At 47.9% G+C, this 18,969-nt stretch overlaps 1 protein-coding gene across 1 annotated transcript; it reads left to right on the forward strand.

Moving 5' to 3' along the window:
- The first annotated feature begins 3,285 nt into the window (after positions 1-3,285).
- LOC119450108 (elongation of very long chain fatty acids protein AAEL008004) lies at positions 3,286-7,811 on the forward strand. The gene has a single exon (XM_037713473.2). It carries the CDS (start codon positions 3,851-3,853, stop codon positions 4,721-4,723), a length of 873 nt encoding a protein of 290 aa, XP_037569401.1. The 5' UTR covers positions 3,286-3,850; the 3' UTR covers positions 4,724-7,811.
- Positions 7,812-18,969: the final 11,158 nt, after the last annotated feature.

Below are 18,969 nucleotides of genomic sequence, written 5' to 3' on the forward strand. Positions count from 1 at the left end.
GCACTACTAATTGTGCTACGGCGACGGATATCAATCCCCGCTCTAACTTGGGTATTTATGTTTACTAGATATAGGCCTATAGGAGTGTTCGCCAGTGCCACTCAGAGCCATTGTTTGCGTATGTGGAACATCCTTTTATTGCGATAGCAATTATATGGACACTCAAAAGCAGATTTCTGCCGTCGGCGTCGCCGTCGCCGTTGCCGTGAGGTTCCGTATGACGTCATTTGGAGAAGAAATCGTCGCCGCGCGCCGAACGCTGTATGTGCGAGTGAAAGGGCGCGAGGGGCGCGTCTTTCACTGGGAGTGAACGCACGGCGGAGAACAAACGCGCGTTCTGCGCCGTGCTCGCTTAAGGGCTGCAGAAGTAGGCGTCTCTGTTCTCCTTCACAATCACCATGTATGTAGAGCAAACGCGCCTTCTTCCGACGAGCGAGAGGCCGTGGGGGAGGGGGAGGGAAGGGAGGCGACGTTTAGCTGCGGCACGCAGTACCTATTTATATCAGAGGCTCCGGCAACAGTCACCAACGCCGCACGCATTTTGAGCGAACACGGGCAAAACGCCGATGGCGTCGACAACAGTTCTGCGTGTTGCCGGTGCTGCTGCATGTCCAAGTTTATACAGCTGATAAAGCTAATATCATTACTCCGTATAGCTCTCTACAAGTTTGCTATCGCAATTGATGCTTCGCCTTTCAGGTGAAAGTGCGACTTTTTTGGACCGATAGCGCCAGGTAACACGTGACTAATAAACCCTTGTATGCTACCTATAATGGCATCGAGGCTGCCAGATTCGAGACCCTCGGTATGAAATAACGATGGGTCTGAGTGGCGCTGGCGAACACTCCTGTAGGCCTAGATCTAAGAGACATAAACACCCAAGTTAGGGCGAGGATTGATAGCCGTCGCCGCAGCGCAATTGGTAGTTCAATGCACGTGTAATGCGGGGGTTGTGCGTTCGGCTCCCACCGATGACAAGTTATCGTTTCGCCCACGTTTATTTGCCTTTTCTTCATTATTTCCACTATTTCATGTTCAATCACTGCTACTTTCTGCGATGATTTCCTTGGTTTCACTGTATGCTGGATTTATATGGTCATGATTATATACATGATTGGGAGCTGGGAGCTTACCAGTACTGTCTTTGGAAAGAAAAATGTGCAATCATTGCGTTCTACCGGTGCTAACATATGGGGCAGAAATTTGGAGGTTAACAAAGAAGCTCGAGAACAAGTTAAGGACCACACAAAGCGCGATGGAACGAAAAATGTTATGCCTAACGTAAAGAGACAGGAAGAGAGTGGTGTGGATCATAGAGCAAATGGGGGTAGCCGATATTCTAATTGACATTAAGAGAAAGAAATGGAGCCAGCCAGGTCATGTAATGCGTAGGATGGATAACCGGTGCACCATTAGGGCTCGGGCACGGCTTGTGCTTTAGATTGCAGGGAGAGGCCTTCATGCTGCAGTGGACATAAATACAGGCTGTTGATGATATATATAATGCAAGCCACACAAGTGGGCTTGTATAGACTACTTTACGGAAGCGTTTAGGTGCCGCCATCTTAGGCTTTTAAGGTGGCTTTCTGTCTTTAACCAAGAAATGTACGCTACTACAGTGGATTTGCAAGCATGAAAGTAATTGTATAAGTGCGTTCAGCGTTTCATGACCATGTTACGGGACTTCTGATAAAATTTGGAAATTGCTTGTGTATAACAGCACAAGATGACGGCGCTCATGAATCGAATATAAAATCGTGCATAGCCACTGTAAGCTGACTGACAATATAATCCAGTAAAGCAAACTTCTGGTCTGCGTAATAACAAAAAAAAAAATGAATTTCTGCATAAGACCTGCACATATAATGTCGGCTAATAAATATCTCTAACGCTCCCGGCCCGACCCCTTAATGGAATAGCGCATAATATTAATCGAATTCACAAAGGTGCCGGATCATTAAATGTAAGTAAATATGTGTCGTGTTTCTCTGTGCATATACTTGTGATCGCCATTCTTCCCTTGAAAAGCATAGTACACATCACCTTCGTCTTCGAGATATCACTGCTTTGACTTCCCACACCACTGCTTTTGTCTGAATTGGTGTTTGCTGCATTTCGGCATAGCTTGTGAGCGGTGTACTAGATAAACATAAAAATTGCCTGAGATTAAAATTGTGACCTTTGGGGTTGGTAAACATATACATTGCATGATATTACACTTTGAATAGGATGAAACTAAAAACAAGTGTGCGCATCGCCCCTAGATTTATAGTGTGCCATTTACCGCTTCACTATAGCTTTGCTTCGCATAGGGAAACATGTGAATGTGCATATATTCTGTATTGGTTTCGCGCTAGGGTTGTGCTCATCGTCATGGTGTGTTCTCTCTCTTCATTGATCTTTTATGCCAATTTTTCCCCTTTCAACGAGCGGGGTAGCAAAGCCGGTATTACCATCTGATTGACCTCCCTGCTTTTCCTTTTATTTTTCTCTTACTTCCCTATCCAACTTGTGTAAGGATCTTCTTCACAATGTCGAAACATCTTGGTTCCTGGCGCAGAGGTGACGCGGAACCTATCCATTTTCATTAGTTACATTTGCAGGCCTCCGCGCTCACTGCAGCATTTAGTATGCAGCCTGCCTTCAGACATCATGTGCCGCACAATGTACACCGCTCCTGACAGCAGAACTCTGTCACTGAGAAGACCTGTATCAACGCTTTGAAATATTTCTATGTTCATTTAGCCCACAGGTGTGGGGGATTTCATCTTCGATGGCTGCGTGAGAACGGCTTGTTTTCAAGAGGGCGACAGCCACCCTTAAAAGGGAGCCCAACCGTCCTTAAACGCAGCAACCGCGATGTCAGAGGAAACGGTGACACAGAAAACGACGAAACAACTTTGGGCGGACGCCGAATCTGGGCTATACAGCGTGCGACGTCGATATACAGGCGAGCAGCCACTTGGGTACCCCCGGCCAGTGCCTCCCATTCTCCCTCGCAGTTCTATCGCTTACCTGGCGTCTCCTCCTCTCAGCTGGTGGAAGCGGCACACGTGGAGGTCACGGTCAAAGCTAAAAAAGAAAATAAAGACGGGATGTGAGGAGTGAGGGCAGTGACGGGGAGGGGACGAAACCAGCCGGGCCATCCGGAACGCGGTTCCGCCTTCCAAAAACTCGGCTGCTGCGCTGGAACGCCGTTTGCCGCTCTTCCTCCTCAACCACGCACAGCAGCCGCTCGCTTTAGTGCTCCTCTGGCCGTGTGTGCAGCGCTGCTATGCATCCTGCAGTGTTGCTCCTTGGCGTTCACGAATGACAGTGGCCGCAGTGTAGGAACCACGCCGCTCTCTTTCGGCAACCCAGCCGCAGCATCGACGAAACCTGAAATAGCGCTCTCAACGTCGTCGAATTCACCCCTGGCCTCCAGACGAAAAAAATTGCTATTGCGATCAGACAATGCCCGAGGCCGTGTAGGAGCGCTTCCTGCCACCCGCTCTCACCTCGACGTTGGCTTCTGGACCCGACGGAGACCGTATCCGAAAGGAGGGGGAAGAAGAAATCCCGGGAACGCCGCTGCGTCTGTCCTTGAACGAGTACGATAGTTTCCTGGTCGTTAGCATAGCGTTCCCTTCGGAGAGCCGTTCTGCGCCGAAAGGGGTTGTCTGATTGGTCGCGGTCTTCATTACGTTTGACAGGGGGATTGAGTGTGCTTTTACGTGCGCTCACTGATTTTGATCATCAGAAGTGGACTTGGGTTCGGCGCGCGAGTAAGCAAGCGCTTAGTTCGGCCGGACCATTCGTCGCTTGTGTCCGCATTTTCACCAACAGCAGCGAATCGCCAACTGCTTCGAAGATGGACAACACGACGACCGAGCCGCTGTACGCCGACTTTCTGAGTGTCTACCTGCGCCTGCCTCAGGACCCGCGGACGAAAGACTGGATAATGGTGAAGTACCCTTCCATCGTGCTCTGGAGCGTCGGCCTCTACCTCTACTTCGTCAAGGTGTGGGGTCCACGCTACATGAAGGGTCGTGAGCCGTTCAACCTGCGCTACGTTATTCTAATATACAACGCCTTCATGGTCACATGCAGCGCGTGGTTCCTAATCACAATCCTGCGACTCACTTACGTGGGCGGTGGCTACAGCCTTTTCTGCCAGGGTCTAGACTTTTCCACCGCCCCCAAGGCCATCGAGTTGCTCGACGTCTACTGGTGGCTACGCATTCTCCGGTTGCTGGACTTTCTGGACACGATATTCTTCGTGCTCCGCAAGAAGTTCAACCAGGTGTCGACGCTTCACGTTGTCCACCACTCGCTGGTCGTGCTCGACTGCTGGTTTTGGACCCGGATAGGCACCGATGGCCACATCTCGTTCATCATAGCGCTGAACACGTTCGTGCACGTGGTAATGTACACCTACTATTTCCTCTCGTCCATCGGACCCAAGGCGCAGAAGTACCTGTGGTGGAAGCGTTACCTGACCCTGCTTCAGATCACGCAGTTCATTGTGGCGATGGTTCACGGCTCCATACCGCTATTCTACGACTGCGGGTACCCCAAACTGTACGTGTACCTAGCGATGCCTCAGGGAGCACTGTTTCTCTACCTGTTCTTCGAGTTTTACTTCAAGGTCTACATCCGCAACTCGAGGAAGGGCTTCCAGACGGTCTGCAACGCGCAGGGAAGTTTAGGCTTGTCCGAGTCCAAGACGACGAAAGTACAGTAGAAGTATTTGAAGAAATTCGCTACCAGGGAATTAATTATCATTGCCTTTCTTTTCTCCAATACCTTAATTTGAGCGAAGTATATGGTGTAAACAATGTGTCGAAAAGAAATACCTTCTCGACCTTGTGTGCGCTGGTAGTGAAGACAGTTGGAAAATGACGACGAGATTTAACTAGCCTTCTTGGAGAGCTGGTCACAGCGCTGTTTGTCTGAGCTGACGATATGTGTCGTAAGGTGAAAGTGGGAACACATGTTGTTGCGTTGTTTGTGTCAAGTGAAGCTGGTGAACGTTTCTGAGATCGCCTTGAACTGAACTTGTCATCTCATTTTGTTCCCGGGCCATTTTTCTTGTGTCACATTTTGTATTTGCCCTGTGCTTTGTCGTGTCGACGTACTACAACGTGGTTCTCTTATTCCATGAGTGTTGTGCATGTGTAATGGCAAAAAAAAAAAAAAAGAGAGGAAGCAACCAATAAATGCCCCCATCGCTTCACACGTTTTCTGAGTCTTACGAAATAGGGGACCAAAACGAGAACCAGTGCATTCTTGCGCTCCGAAATCGTTTCCATCACCGACCGCCGGCTGACCGTGTGACCTAGTTTTGGTTTTCCTTCTCTGGTGGCCCCGCTCAGTGGTGCGTTGCGTGCTCCCTCATGAGTTTCACGGTCACGAAGTCGGATGCGACTACGCTTCGCGGGTACACATATCGCTTCCCGCAAGGCCTGAACGCCACGAACGCGTCGTCGTAAATCATTCTTTGTGATCCCGGCTTTGATCTAACGTTCGACGTAGCTCCACGCGTGTAACTGTTGCACCACTGCTGAGATGCACTATTCAGCCGTAAAATTAATCATGGCAACTTAAAAAAAGGTGAGAAATTTAAAGTTCAAATGAAAACAATGGTGATCGGGGGCCGTATTTTGTAACAATTTGGTTTCCGAAGAATTCAATTTAGTGGTGGCGCCACATTTGGGAGGTTCGCTAACGTAATGAGAACGAGAGGAACGACAGAGGCCAATTGGCGCATAGGATCACTTTGGTCACAAACCAAGGGTACATATAGCAAATTAGCCAAGCTTCTTGTTCTGAACGCCGATCTCGCCCATGCACATGGCACACGACACCTTCGAATCACACCGAAGCACCTCACGCCACTTCTCTTCGTAGTAAACGACGGATTTAGTTTCCGCAGGAGTGACATCTGCGTGACGTCATCATGATGTCCGTGCACGCGCCGAGGTGATGGTGTCACCCAGGCGGCGGCGAATCACTGCTCGCAAAGCGAATTCTTCGAAATCCGAAGCGTTACAGAATACGGACCCTGATACTGGGGACATCCGTTCTTGGTTTTTAGGCTTTTATGCATAAGGTGTAAAGGCACCATCACTTAGAGTAAAATGTACAAGTTACTGCGGCATCAAATGACACGTTATGTTATTGTAACACCAGGACTAGCTCCGCGGGTAATCATAAATTGCTGCTTCAGCGGTTGCTCCGATCGATGATATTCTCGTATACACGATATATAGCTGTAACCTGACGAAAATCAGTGCGGATGTTGCCGTTATTTATGATAAGAGCACAGCTGGTTATTGTGGGTGTGAAAATGTGCATATATATAAATACTACACCGACACGATTGTTTGAATAAAACTCTAATCTGCTTTGATAGCTGCACAAAGCAAGTAGAAGATGTGCATTTTCCGTGCAGAAGTACCATACCGTACGGCCAGGTGTTTTTCCGTTCAATGATACGGCATGGTTTAAGCATTGTGTCATCAGGGAGAAAAGATAATACTAACATGGTATAGGTTTATATTTGTCATATTCACTGTGGACGGACATCCTTTTCTGTCCGTGATGATATTTTTGGTAAGAAAATGCGAACAAATTCGAATGACGACGCCAGAATTTATTGTTGACATGGCGCCACTTCTGCACAAAATGTTTTCTGATTAGAAATCACCTTCAAGAAAATTAGCACATGATTGAACATGAGCGTTCGCAAGACGACATACAGTTTAATAAGCCACGTATCACCCATCATTCAGATGCTGCCATAACCACCACATTTGATGAATTTTGCAGACACTATTAGAGAAATTCCCTGAATTTCTTTTTAATAGGTGTGGTCTGAACGCTTGAACGCAGGGGCCAGTAAAAACTACCTTCGGTTCTGTACCGATTGCGGAATGTCACAACAGTTTGCAGTACCGCGGCTGATTCTCTGATGCTATTAGGCACCTGTGCACCCCACGGTCACCGATGTCTGTGTAGTAGCACAGTACAAGCTAGGAGAATCGGTTTGCGTTGGCAAACACGACGGGAGAAGAAAGATAAACGGCTGCGTTTTCCAATTTGTTGCTCTGCTCTTGCTCCGTCATGCTAGCTTATTCTGCGTGCTGAACGGCCCATGCGTGATGTGCTCGCAGGGAATAAAACTTATCTGTAAGCGAGATGGTTACGGACCATCATGATTCATGGCCTTTTCAAGGCGGACATCTTGAGAAGACGCGTGCGAGATTTGTAAGCTCTCATAAATTAATCCGATGTAGAATTCAGGCTGCCTACGGTGCTTTAATTGCGGTGCACAGACGAACTCTGCACACCAGATAAATTTATTATCTTTTTATTTGTTGCACTTCTTGATGGCTTCTTTGTATTGCAGTTCTATTCTTTTTTGTAGGTTGGACATGGCTGTTCTCCTTGCGTCTTTGCAAGAGGGATATTTTGCTTGTGTATTTCGGTTTGGTGATGTTTGATGTCTTTCACGTGATATCGCGAAAGTGTGCGGAGCCTCCTTTTTTCCCTCTCTTTTTGTTATCTTGTTGAAAGTGAGTGTCCGTGTACGCTGTAAAAATGTTTTCTTTGGTCCCTATCTCAGACTATGCGGAAAATGTCATACGAGTATTTCAATTTTTTTTTATGTCAATCTGACGCCGTACAACGTACGGCTGTAAGGACACACTTCACCTCACATCATGCTTTCGTGTACCTAACAATTTGACGTTGTGGAGCCAGTGATGACATACTTGTAGCCAACATTTCCAATATTATAATAAATGAATCATCCCTGACGTTGCAAACAAGCTGAACGCATTGTCCAATTATCTGCTCTGTCAGACCGAGTAAGTCGTCGTTCAGCGCGAAGCGCCATGAAAGCCTTTCACAAATACCAAGAAGACGCAGTCCGGAAGTGCGTTGCAAAGACACAATAATAAAGAAGGAAAAAGAAGAAAAAAAAAACGAGAGTAAAAAATGTCGATGTAAAGCAAACCAGGCGACTCATGCTTGATGGCTAGCTATAAAGTGTGTAAAATACACACTTGCTGCCAAGGCACAGTGAACAATCCGTGAGTCGAAGAAAGCCAATTGGTGCAACTACAACTACAGTTTATTTTCCAACAGTGGTCGTAGAGGGAATATTGCTGAACCCGCACCCGTTATGACTGGTTCGCATGCAGCAGATGTTTGGGTGTAACTGGCTTTCGACCGGTTGATTTCAGTATTGGGTAACATGCATTGTCTACAGGAACAGGAACTATCTTGAAGCACATGAGATTGTAACCTACTGTCGCAAACGAATGACGGTTTAGACTGATCCCTCTGCAAGAGAAAACTTTGTGCGGACGAGAGTTAATTGCATCCGGCAATATTTGGAATGCTTAGTTACGGGCCTTGTTGATGGTTTAGCCTAGTCAAGTATGCGTTTGTTGTGACTTCACTTTGTCGACTTTTTCTTGAGCATTTGTCTATCTGCCTCTCAAATGGTTTCCCTGATGATCTTCGATTAAGCCTTTAATCGAAGACCATCTGGGAAACAGTTTGAGAGGCAGATAGACATTGCGCAGAATGAGGTCGTTCTCTTCACGAAATGCTCAAGGGAAAGAATTACTAGCATGTATCCTGACTCATTTCTTGACTTCTTGTACAGGTGGAGGTGAATAACCTTTTTTTTTTTACCACCACCATGATTTAAAACGGCATCTGAATGTATATGTGTTTCTGCTGATTTCTAACAGATATTATTTTGGTACGCTCCGTACTCGGCAAACATAATTCTTACAAGCGAACTTGGAATCTCAAAGTCAGGTGCACGGGGACAGTAATTGTGAGGAAAACGATAATATATTTGCCAACCCTCCCACGAATACATCTACGGCTGAGGACAGCGAGAGCGCATAGTTTGCTTAAGCGCGCTGATCCGTTTGCGATGGGACTGTATCTAGAGATGCAAGGGTGTGCTGACTCACATTTCAAAACTGAAAACATAATAAAATTAAATCAGCAGACCTTGGTGAATCCTTTGGCTCTGAACTTATAGAAAGCGACGGAAGCTGCAAGCTGTCTCAGTGGACCAGACCGTTATCTCAAGAACTACGTCTTCATTGACATGCGCGAAACGGAGTCTTTTTGCTCTGCAAGACTGCTTGCAGTGGCGTCCGAGATACATGTCCTGGCGCCACAGCTTCCAAAGTTCGTGGCGGGCGCAAAACTGAGCACGATTACCCTGCGCAAAGGTTGCGCTATAGATATCATCCAGTGGTTACCGCGTGCGACTCTAGACCGCACATTTGTTCGAATACGAGTGGTGCGCAAAGTTTGGTAGAAGGTAAAGCTGATGAAAAAGGCGGACAACAGGAACCACAGCGTTGACCAGTTAACGTTGTCGCTGTTAAAAAGAGAACGAGGAAGAACACTAGTAGTGAAATCATCCGTGGCGATATGTTGCAACATATATGAAACGAACAGTTAATTCTTATTTGGGGAAACAAAAATAAGTAAGTGAAAGAACGGTCACAAATATTTTCGTCACAAAGAACGTGCGCAGCACCCTAAAGCTGAAATGAAACAGCAAAGTGGTTGTTTTTAAGAGCATCACCGACAAGATTTATTTATGCACAACACTGTGTCAGGCGCTGTTCGTATTTTTTTTTGTCCTGTAAAAACACAACGTGGTAAGCCGTCCCTCGCAGTATTTACTTTTAACAGCGAAGCTGTTTAAGCCAGCTATAATTTGTGGTTCGTATCAAGAAACTATCATCAGCAATGAAGAAATAAAAGAAATTAAGCTTTCTTGCCGCGGCGGGATTCGAACCCGCGTAACCACTAGACTAGACAGCCACTTTTTCTTTCTTACATGGTATTTATGGCATCATGCATATGCGAGAAAAATATTATCTGCGAAAAACGCCACGCTTGCAGAACATGCATTTATGCGAACCATAAGATTGCGTTCGAGCGTCGTCGTCTTCGTCCACAGCTGGCGCGTTCGCATGCGTTTGTGCCAATGCTCTGCGAGGTGAAGAAGAGGTTTTGCGCACTATGCTCGGGAGAGAGATAAAGAAAATGAGAGTGAGACAGAGACCCGCATTCACGGAGCGGGTTTTCTGGAACGCGTTGTCGGCATTGCAACGCGGTGTCGGTGTTGCAAACTGCGCTATGCAACGTGCAGTGACGGCCGTAAGTCCGAGAAGCGCGAAAAGAAATTATCATCATCGTGAGTAATAAGATGAAAAGTTCGCGCGCACTTCCGGAAAATGCTGTGCTACGATTGCCCAGCTTCGCTGTGTCAAGCGCTGCGCGGCCGAGTGCAAGGTTAAGCGTTTTTTATTTGTTTTGAGCTGTTACCAACCAAACCAATGGTATACTACGCGGCATTCCTTGACGATATCACCTAACCAGCATCACTGTTTCTTGAGTCTGTTGTGCCAGCGCGTTCATCACTGGTTCAACAGTATACACCCGCGCCTTCTCGATTTTGCTGCCCACAAGTGTTAGCCTTTCACAACAAACTAATATGATCGTTTATTTATAGAGATGATTCGCTTCGTCGTATAATTTCCTGGATAGATATTGACCTTCATTGCAACACAACCCTTCTGTTACACGAACTCTGGTGGGGAAATGGTTGGCTAGTATTCGAGGTAACGGATAACATCGCAAAAGGAAAACGCACGCTGTTGTTTTGACCTCAAGTGAAGTGGCTGTCACCTAGCAGCATTTATGTGCCAACATTTTCTTTTTCCGGCCCCGTCTTATGGCGCTTGGTGAAAAAGAAGCAAAGCCCGACGCCTCGTTGATTTGCATACGGCGTGCCGAAGCGGTGTCTTGCAGTATTAGAGCCGTGAGGAAACCATGTTCTGGTTTTACGCCATGTGCGAAAAAAAAAATGCAGATCCAGCCCACAAGTTGGAATCTGAGAAGCGAAGCTTTCAGAAGTGGTACTTAAATAAATGTCCATGCAACTGATAATATTTTGCACAGCGTTTTGCACTACAGCGATTACCTACCTGCCAGTGAAGGCCGCTAGACGCGGAGACCTCCCCAACGTGGCCCACCTGACCATGCATTATACAGTCTCCGGGATTAGCCCCCCTTTGCAGCATGTGATTACAGCAGCCCACTGTATCCAGGGTCGGCGTCGTGACTACAGCGGGCCGATCCTGGAGCTAGTGCAACAGTAAACTGCACTTTACTCAGTGAAATACGACCATGCAAGCACCTGGGCCATACCCCAAACCTTAGGAAAGTAGGCATAGAGAAGTTTGCTTTAAAAGAAATTGTGCTCTTAATGACGTATAGTTGTTGCAATGAGAAGATTCGGGCATCGTTTGTTATATCGCCGCGTAATTCCGTAGAAAAGAAGGCCAGCAGCCAGGACACCCGTAAGGGAAGTAAAAGTGGTAGTGTTGTCCTGCGTGTGAGCTGCTAGGCATGACAGCAGAACCCCGCCATGGTCGGGATAGTGCGCTAGGGTTCCAAAAGAAAGCTACGGTAAAGAAAGATCAGAACACTTCGGCGATTCCTGTGGCTGTGAACGCATTTATGGCGACATCAGAAAGATCTCGCATCGGACACCACCATCTTCAAATATTCGCGATGCGCTCAACTTCGTTGTGGTATGCTACAGTGTTTGCCTGTTGTGGCCTCCGATATACGTCTTTCTGGGGGCCATACATCACCGAATAAGCAATTATCGCTTTTATAATTTCAATTTATACGACACAGTACACTTGAAGCCACACACAAAAAAAAAGAAAGAAAGAAAGAAAGGATGTCTAGAAGACACTGATTTCAGGATGCGGGAGTTTCACACTTGCCATATTGTTGCCTGTATTGACATTCAGCATGACAAGGCAACACAGTGAAAGGCGTCGAGAGACGCTGGGAGGCGCTGTGTAGCAGCCTGCTTTAGGGAGCCTACATGCAAGCAACAGCGCTTGCATGTAGGCTCCCTAGCCTGCTTACGGCACTTGTCTCTGAGCATCTTTGATGGCACTTTAATTACGGGGCACAGCCCTTAGCACGCGCGACGATACACGTCAACCGTGCGCGTTATTGCGAAGTCTGGGGTCCGTGCGGCCGCGAAGGTTCCATAGATGGTGCCATGTCAGGTGCCGGGAGAAGAAGAGATCCAGAGAAATCAGAAAAGGGTTTTATATACAACTGTACAGCCGCCCAAATCTTAACTAGCGTGCGTGAGCGGAGACTTTTCTGTGCGTCAACGCCATACGACGGAGCCAAGTTGCAAACAGGGCGAGAGTAAGCGCATGCCCACAAAGCGCGTTCAGCCGAGCCCATCGTCTGCTAGGTTATTCCTTCTTATGGACGTCACTCCATATTAGCGCATTTCAGACGAACAGGCCGCGTGAGTAGGCAAATGGTTTTGCTCGTGTTTTATGTTCCGAAGATCAGCAATTGATGCGTGAGCCAGACCAAGTTTTTTAGCAGCTTCCCTTGGCCACGACATTTCAGTATGTCTGAAGCTATAAAGCACCTACGGTGCTGATAACGGCCCTTTCTACAGATGAAAAAAAAAGCGTTTATATCTCCGAGCCTCCGCACAACACTCAAGCCCCGCTTTTTATAAATTCATTTCCCCCTTTCACTCGTTGAGGGAATTCACTGTAGTTCTCGGCCGATCACCATCTTCGACCTGGTCGCAATATCCCGTCCATGATGTGGCACCGTTCCGCCGGGCTCCGCCTCCGATGTTGCTCGTCCGCCCCCGCATACCAGGCAACAGGGTGGTAACTTGGGAACCAAACGTCGAAGCTGTTCCCACGTAAATGCCTGACTTTGGCCCCCTTCGAGGATTAGTGGCCTCCCCATGACGGTAAGATTGTCAGTCAGGAGATTGGCTTTCGCGGAAGCTACTGCCGAGCCTTGTCGTCGTCCGGGCGGGTGCAGATGCTTCACGGTGATACACCAGAGAGATGTTGCCGTTTTATCGTCGCACGAGACCGATTTCGCATTGCAGCCTGGGGTCTAATTGCTCGTCCATTAGTCCCAGGTGAGGGCGACGCTCCAGGCCTTGCGAAACAATGAAGCGTGAACAGCATTCCACAGCTGCACGCCTGTCAGCGAGGCATCCTTTGCCCGAAGGACCGCTAGGCACAACAGCGTACTGTGCTTTTTTTCCCCCACGACCTTAATCCCCAGATTCACGATGTGTGTGCGTATGCGTGGATAAGCTCAGAATTTGTGCTTTAAAGATTGTTTTATCCTACACTCTTTCTATTGCTCGACGAGGTTCATTAAAAAAAAAAAAGAGATTCTGGGGTCTTACGTGACAACAACGCGATCCGATTATAAGACACGCCGAATAATAGGGAACTCCGGATTACTTTTGACCACCCGGGTTTCTTTACCGTGCAGCCAATGCACAGTACGTGAGCGTTTCTGCATTCCGCGCCATCGAAATGCGGCCGCCGCAGAAGGGATCGAACCTGCGACTTCGTGCTCCACGGCACAACACCATATAGCCACTGGGCTGCCGCGGCCGGTGAGGTTTATTCACCTGCAAGGAATAAACAACCGAAGAACCTATGCGGAAATCAAGGCTCTGTTTCAATCGTTTTATCCTTGTAAGGATCCCCCGTGTGAACAATCCAAGCAGCTGTCATGGACTGCACATAGCGTGGGAGGACGTACTCCTCCTTCGCCAAACGATGTAATGTATTAAACGCGCTGCGAAGAGCCATTAGAGCGCCTACCTAAGCCTTCGGGAAAAAGAATGCCATATGCGCCTATAAACTGCAAGCGTCGTGTAATCACCGCAAGGCGTGAAATAACCGCTCGTTTTCTTTTTTATTGCGATACCAATTATATGGACACTTCAACTGGATTTCTGCCGTCGGCGTCGCCGTTGCCGTCGTCGTCGCCGTCGCCATCGTCGTCGCCGTCGCTGTGAGGTTCCGTATAGATTCCAAGGGCGATAAGATCGTCGCCGCGCGCCGTATGCGCGAGCGAAAGCGCGCGGGGGACGCGCGCTATCACGGAGGGCGAACTCGCCCACGCGCTGTCACGGAGAGCGAACGCACGGCGGAAAGCAAACGCGACCGTCATGCGAAAGGCCGTGGGGGTATGGGAGTGAGGGAGGCGGGGCGGCGCTGTGCTCCGGCACCAAAGGCGTATCTTGCCACTCAATCTCCAACGCGAAAGCAAGAAACGGGAAGAGGAGGGGGGGGGGGGGAGCTTCTCCGCTGCCAACAACTTCTCCTCTGCACTTTGCCCGCCGGTGCCGGTCGCCCGCACCGTCTCTTATCTCCACACGGCTCTGACCTTCGTATGCGCTGTGCATTCGCCGCTCAGTTTCCATTGAAGCGATAGACCGCGCGAACCTGCGCTTGCTGTCAGCGTTTTGACAGTCGTTGGCTGCGGTCATTCAGCGTGATCTATTCATGTTTGCTTGTGCGCGCTGACACCACGATTGTTAATTCAGTTAGTAAGCCAATGTGTCCACGTTTATGCACACCATAAAACTACTATCCCTACTCCGAATAGCTCTCTACTAATTTGCTATCGCAATCGATGCTTTGCCTTTCGGGCGAAACTGCGACATTTTTTTACTTTAATAGCTGCGAGGATGTGTTGTTTTACAGCTGAAAAGGCCGTCTTTTTCTCCCATCATTCAATTAAGGTGTCTGATTGCTTTTCGTCGTCAATCGCAGCACAGCATAAGCGTGCCTAGCCGAAGCAGCTGCCACGTAAGGACAAGGTTTGACGTAGACTTCGCCAACAACGCACGTTAATTTGATCGATCGATTGATTGTTTGATTAATTGATTGGGATTAAAGCCCGATAGCAGCTCTGGGGATATGAGAGACACCGTAGTGAAGGGGTCCCGAATAATTTTGACCCCCTGGGTTTCTTTCACTTGCACCTCTATCAACGTACACAAGCATTTCTTCATTTTGTCCACATTGAGCTGCGGCAATCGCGGACCGGGAAACGAACCCGCGACTTCGTGCTCAGCAGCAGGACGCCATAGCAACTGCACCATCGCGGCGGGTAACCAGGAACGTCGGTCGAATCGTTTTGAGTACAAGCACAAATGCCGTGATTTGGATCCCGCAGTATTGCGAAGACAGTGAGTGAAAATAAAGTCAGCGTGGTGTTACGTCGGCGCTTGCCTGTGTAGCCACTGAGATTATCGCCGTTTTGTAAAGAATCTGGTGGTCTTGCAAACATAGGGTATGGGAGAGTTGAACATTTTTATATGGAAATATAGGCGCGGCGGTTGCGTGTAATAGTCCATCGATGCTCCGTTGCATCCAAGTTAACTAATGCAGTCGACGTTGTTGGTATCCTTGAGAGCTTGACCAATGTGCATTATACTGGTTTACTCAGCAGTGCGAAAATATTGACCTAATGCATACAAAAGCACATCATAGCATATTGCAATGCGCACCGTGCGTTGAATGTTTGCACTGCTAAATGCCGCGTCAGAACACAGAACCTATATAGAGAGCGGAGTAAACAAAATAGGAGGGACATGATGAATATTTGCCTTTACATTTGTGATCGCTTATGACGATTGAGGCAAGAATGCCAAAAAATTGACATTTTCGACGTGCGCGTGCTCCGTATGACTCGGAATGCTTGCGATTGAATTCGGTAGCGCAAAAGCTGCCGAGCTTCAGCTGTCAAGGCTGGGCGCGTAACGCCCAGACTAACGAGGGCGCGTGATTGGCTGTCGTTTTTTATCTCAATTTTTTTCGGTATCATTAGCGGCTGGTATCGGTGACACTTGAGTTATAAATAAAAGCGTCGTAGCGCCTTCTGGCCGGTACATGGTGTCTAGACAGAATTAACGGATGAACAAGTTCTTACGCTACAACTGTTAGAACAGATGCCAGGCAATCGTGACGTGGGCAGACAATGGCAAACAGCCCCTATACGAGCGAGCAGGAACAATATCACATGGCCTGGAACGTTTACCATTTGCCTTAGTATGTAAGCACAATAACCGCATCATTCGGCTGGCCTTACAGTGCCGTAAATCGCAGCGCCAAACAAATTAGAAGACGGTGTATATATCGCGACGCCGCACCGAAGGTTCGCCAGAAACATATTTGTGCATTCCATTTGGCTTCCACTTCTGCCGGGTTCCTAAACTATACAAGCAAGCATACGAGCTTCTGTGTACGGCATTGGCGTCACCTTCGTTGTTAATCATCACTGTTTACTTTTCACGGAACCATCGCTGCATCGGGAGTAAGCTTCCCGGAAAGCAATAACACGCGCCTGGCGCGTGCCCGGCTCCTAAAGAGAGGGACGGTGTTTGATATAGAGCCGTGCGTCATGAGCGACACACGCACACAACTCCTTGTGTGTGTGCGGCCGCACGTGTTTGTGGCGTCGCACAATGGCCTTCACGTTAGGTCAAGAGGCGCAGATGCTGCCAAGATTGTAGTATCTCTGAGCCGGCCCCTTCGCGTGCCGTTCGCTACGTTACACATGCGACCGTAAAAAAAAAAAAAAAAAAAAAAAAAAAAAAAAAAAAAAAAAAAAAACGTTATAGCGCAGATTGTCCTTTTTCCGCCTACACGCGCCGATCCTAGATTAGTGGTATAACGCAATGCTATAATGCTAGCAACTAGCTATAAGGTATAACGTAAACATCAAAGTGTTTTTCCTTCGCTGAACACTTATATCTAGACTTGTGAATTACGCAGGCTGCGGAGCTTGGCGCCCGAACCGCCCACAACGAGTATGTTAATGCGAGAGACTCTCTCCGGATGTTTTTTTTTTTTTTATACGAGCTGCTGCTGGCCCGCGGGGAAATTGTTGTTGCCGAATCCAAGAAATTTTCCGAGTTCCTATGAAAGTGAAATGGGTGAGGAGAAGAGTCCGTGCGGAATTGGAATTTCCTCGATACAGAAAGATAAATGACTCTCGTGCCGTATAACTGTGGGTATAAAATCGCGAGTATACACGTGGCGTGTAAAATGTGCGAGTGGGTGCGCGAACCTACAGCGGACCACAAGAAAAAAAATATTCTGACGTTTTACGTGATAAAGAGCACGATATGATTATGAGGCACGCCGTATAGTGGGAGACTCCGGATTAATTTTGCCCCCCGGGGGTTCTTTAACGCGCACTCAATGCGCGGTACAAGGGCGTTGTTGCATTTTGTCTTCACCGAAATGCGGTCGCCGTTGCCGGGATTGGACTCTGCGCTATTGGCCATAGGAGCGGAACGCCAAAGCGGCTACACCACCACAGTGGATAGCGGACCACAAGCGGTGATTTTCCATGCTCGTCGCAGTCCGGATTAATTTCGACGAGCTATAGGTTTATATAACGCACAGCCAATTATCGGTACACGAACGTTTTCGCATTGCGCTCCCATCGGTATGTGGCCGCTGTGGCCGGAACCGAACCCAGGATTTCTTTCTCAGCAGCGCGACGCCATATTCACTGAGCTATATACCGTGGCGCGTCTGGGCACAAAATGAGTAAACACCAAAGAAAGAGAACGCGAATGACACCCTCTTACATCAGTGAACTCAAAAATACACACGCACGCACAAAGACATACACGAAACGCATTCATGTACAACGCTGAACGGGAGTCTTTACGGGCTTGTTAGGTGCCTGCTTTTTGGCGCGCTAGTTTATAAACAGGAAGGCAATAAACACCATCCAGCTGATGGGGTAGCCATCTATGTAGAACAATACCCTAACGCTGACATGGCTTGCACTGTAGCGTTATCGCTCGCTTCATAGAAGTGAAGTGAGAAATAAAACCCTCAGTTTTGTCCAAAAAAGTCTGCCCGCAAATAATGCTCGAAGCCGCCCGCAGATATACCGGGCGTTGCCGAAGAACGTGCGTCGTAAATACAGCCTCAAGCAACAACGCCGACAAACATGATTTGGGATCAAAAGGTTACGTTGGCGGGCTATTCCTTCTCTCGTGAAGATTATAAACATATTTTGCTATACCATCACTTCTTATATACTCACTTATTAACAGCGAAGCTGTTTAAGCCAACCGTAATTTGTGCGCGTGCCACAAAATTAGCATTATCAGCATTTACTCGAGCGTCGTCGTCTGCTTCCGCAATTTAAGGCAGCCGTAATTTGTGCGTGTGCCACAAAATTATCATCATCAGCATTGGCTCGAGCATCGTCTTCTTCCGCAGTTTAAAGCCCCTATTTTTCACACGCATGGCGGCTGCATGGCCGCTATTATCAGCCATGTTGACTCTCTCATTGGCTATCGAGAGGTCTCGTGTTTTGAAATTTGGACCGGGAAACGGCAGTTTTGCAAAATGCAATTTTGCGTTTTCATCAGAATGACGAAACGTGACGTGGAGCTGCAAATTTTATCTACTAATACTTTTTGTGGCCCTTGGCACCTATTTTGCGATTTAAAAAGAAAGTGGACGGTAGCGTGCAGAAGTCCGTGCAATGCATCTGCACTTTCGCGAAAATGTGGTGGCGGTGGAAGCAAGCAACCATGTCAGCTTGCTGATTGGCTGAAGGAATATGCCGTGAGGTGCATCACAGGAAGAGCCGTTTCGTAAACGTTCATTTGACGTCATCCTGGCGCGTCTGCGCTCGCCGCCCGAGGGAAATAAATAAATCAAAATGAACGTTCTTCGCAAGGCAGGATTCGAATCCGAGTACCCCAGGTCCGAAGGCGAGCGTCATAATCACTGCGCTATACACCCCCGCTTGCAGAACGTGCATTTATGGGAACCACATAGATGCATTGTACTAACAGTTCCAACACAACTTCCTTTGGGAGAGAGGAACAGAAAATGAGAGCGAGAGAGAAAGAGAAAGAAAGAGAACGAAGGAGAGAGAGAGAAATAAAGAGAAAGGATGAGAAACATAGAACAAGATATACAGAAAGAAATACAGAGAGAGAAAGAAAGAAAGCGAGAGAAAGAAAGAAAGAGAGAGAAAGAACGAAAGAGAGAGAGATAACCTAGCGCCAACCAAGAGACGCAA

Source organism: Dermacentor silvarum, chromosome 4 (assembly GCF_013339745.2).
Source record: "Dermacentor silvarum isolate Dsil-2018 chromosome 4, BIME_Dsil_1.4, whole genome shotgun sequence".
Lineage (NCBI taxonomy): Eukaryota > Metazoa > Arthropoda > Arachnida > Ixodida > Ixodidae > Dermacentor > Dermacentor silvarum.

Bases quoted from the DNA above. Each gene is read 5' to 3' on its own strand.
- LOC119450108 (XM_037713473.2), top strand. From the start codon at position 3,851: ATGGACAACACGACGACCGAGCCGCTGTACGCCGACTTTCTGAGTGTC.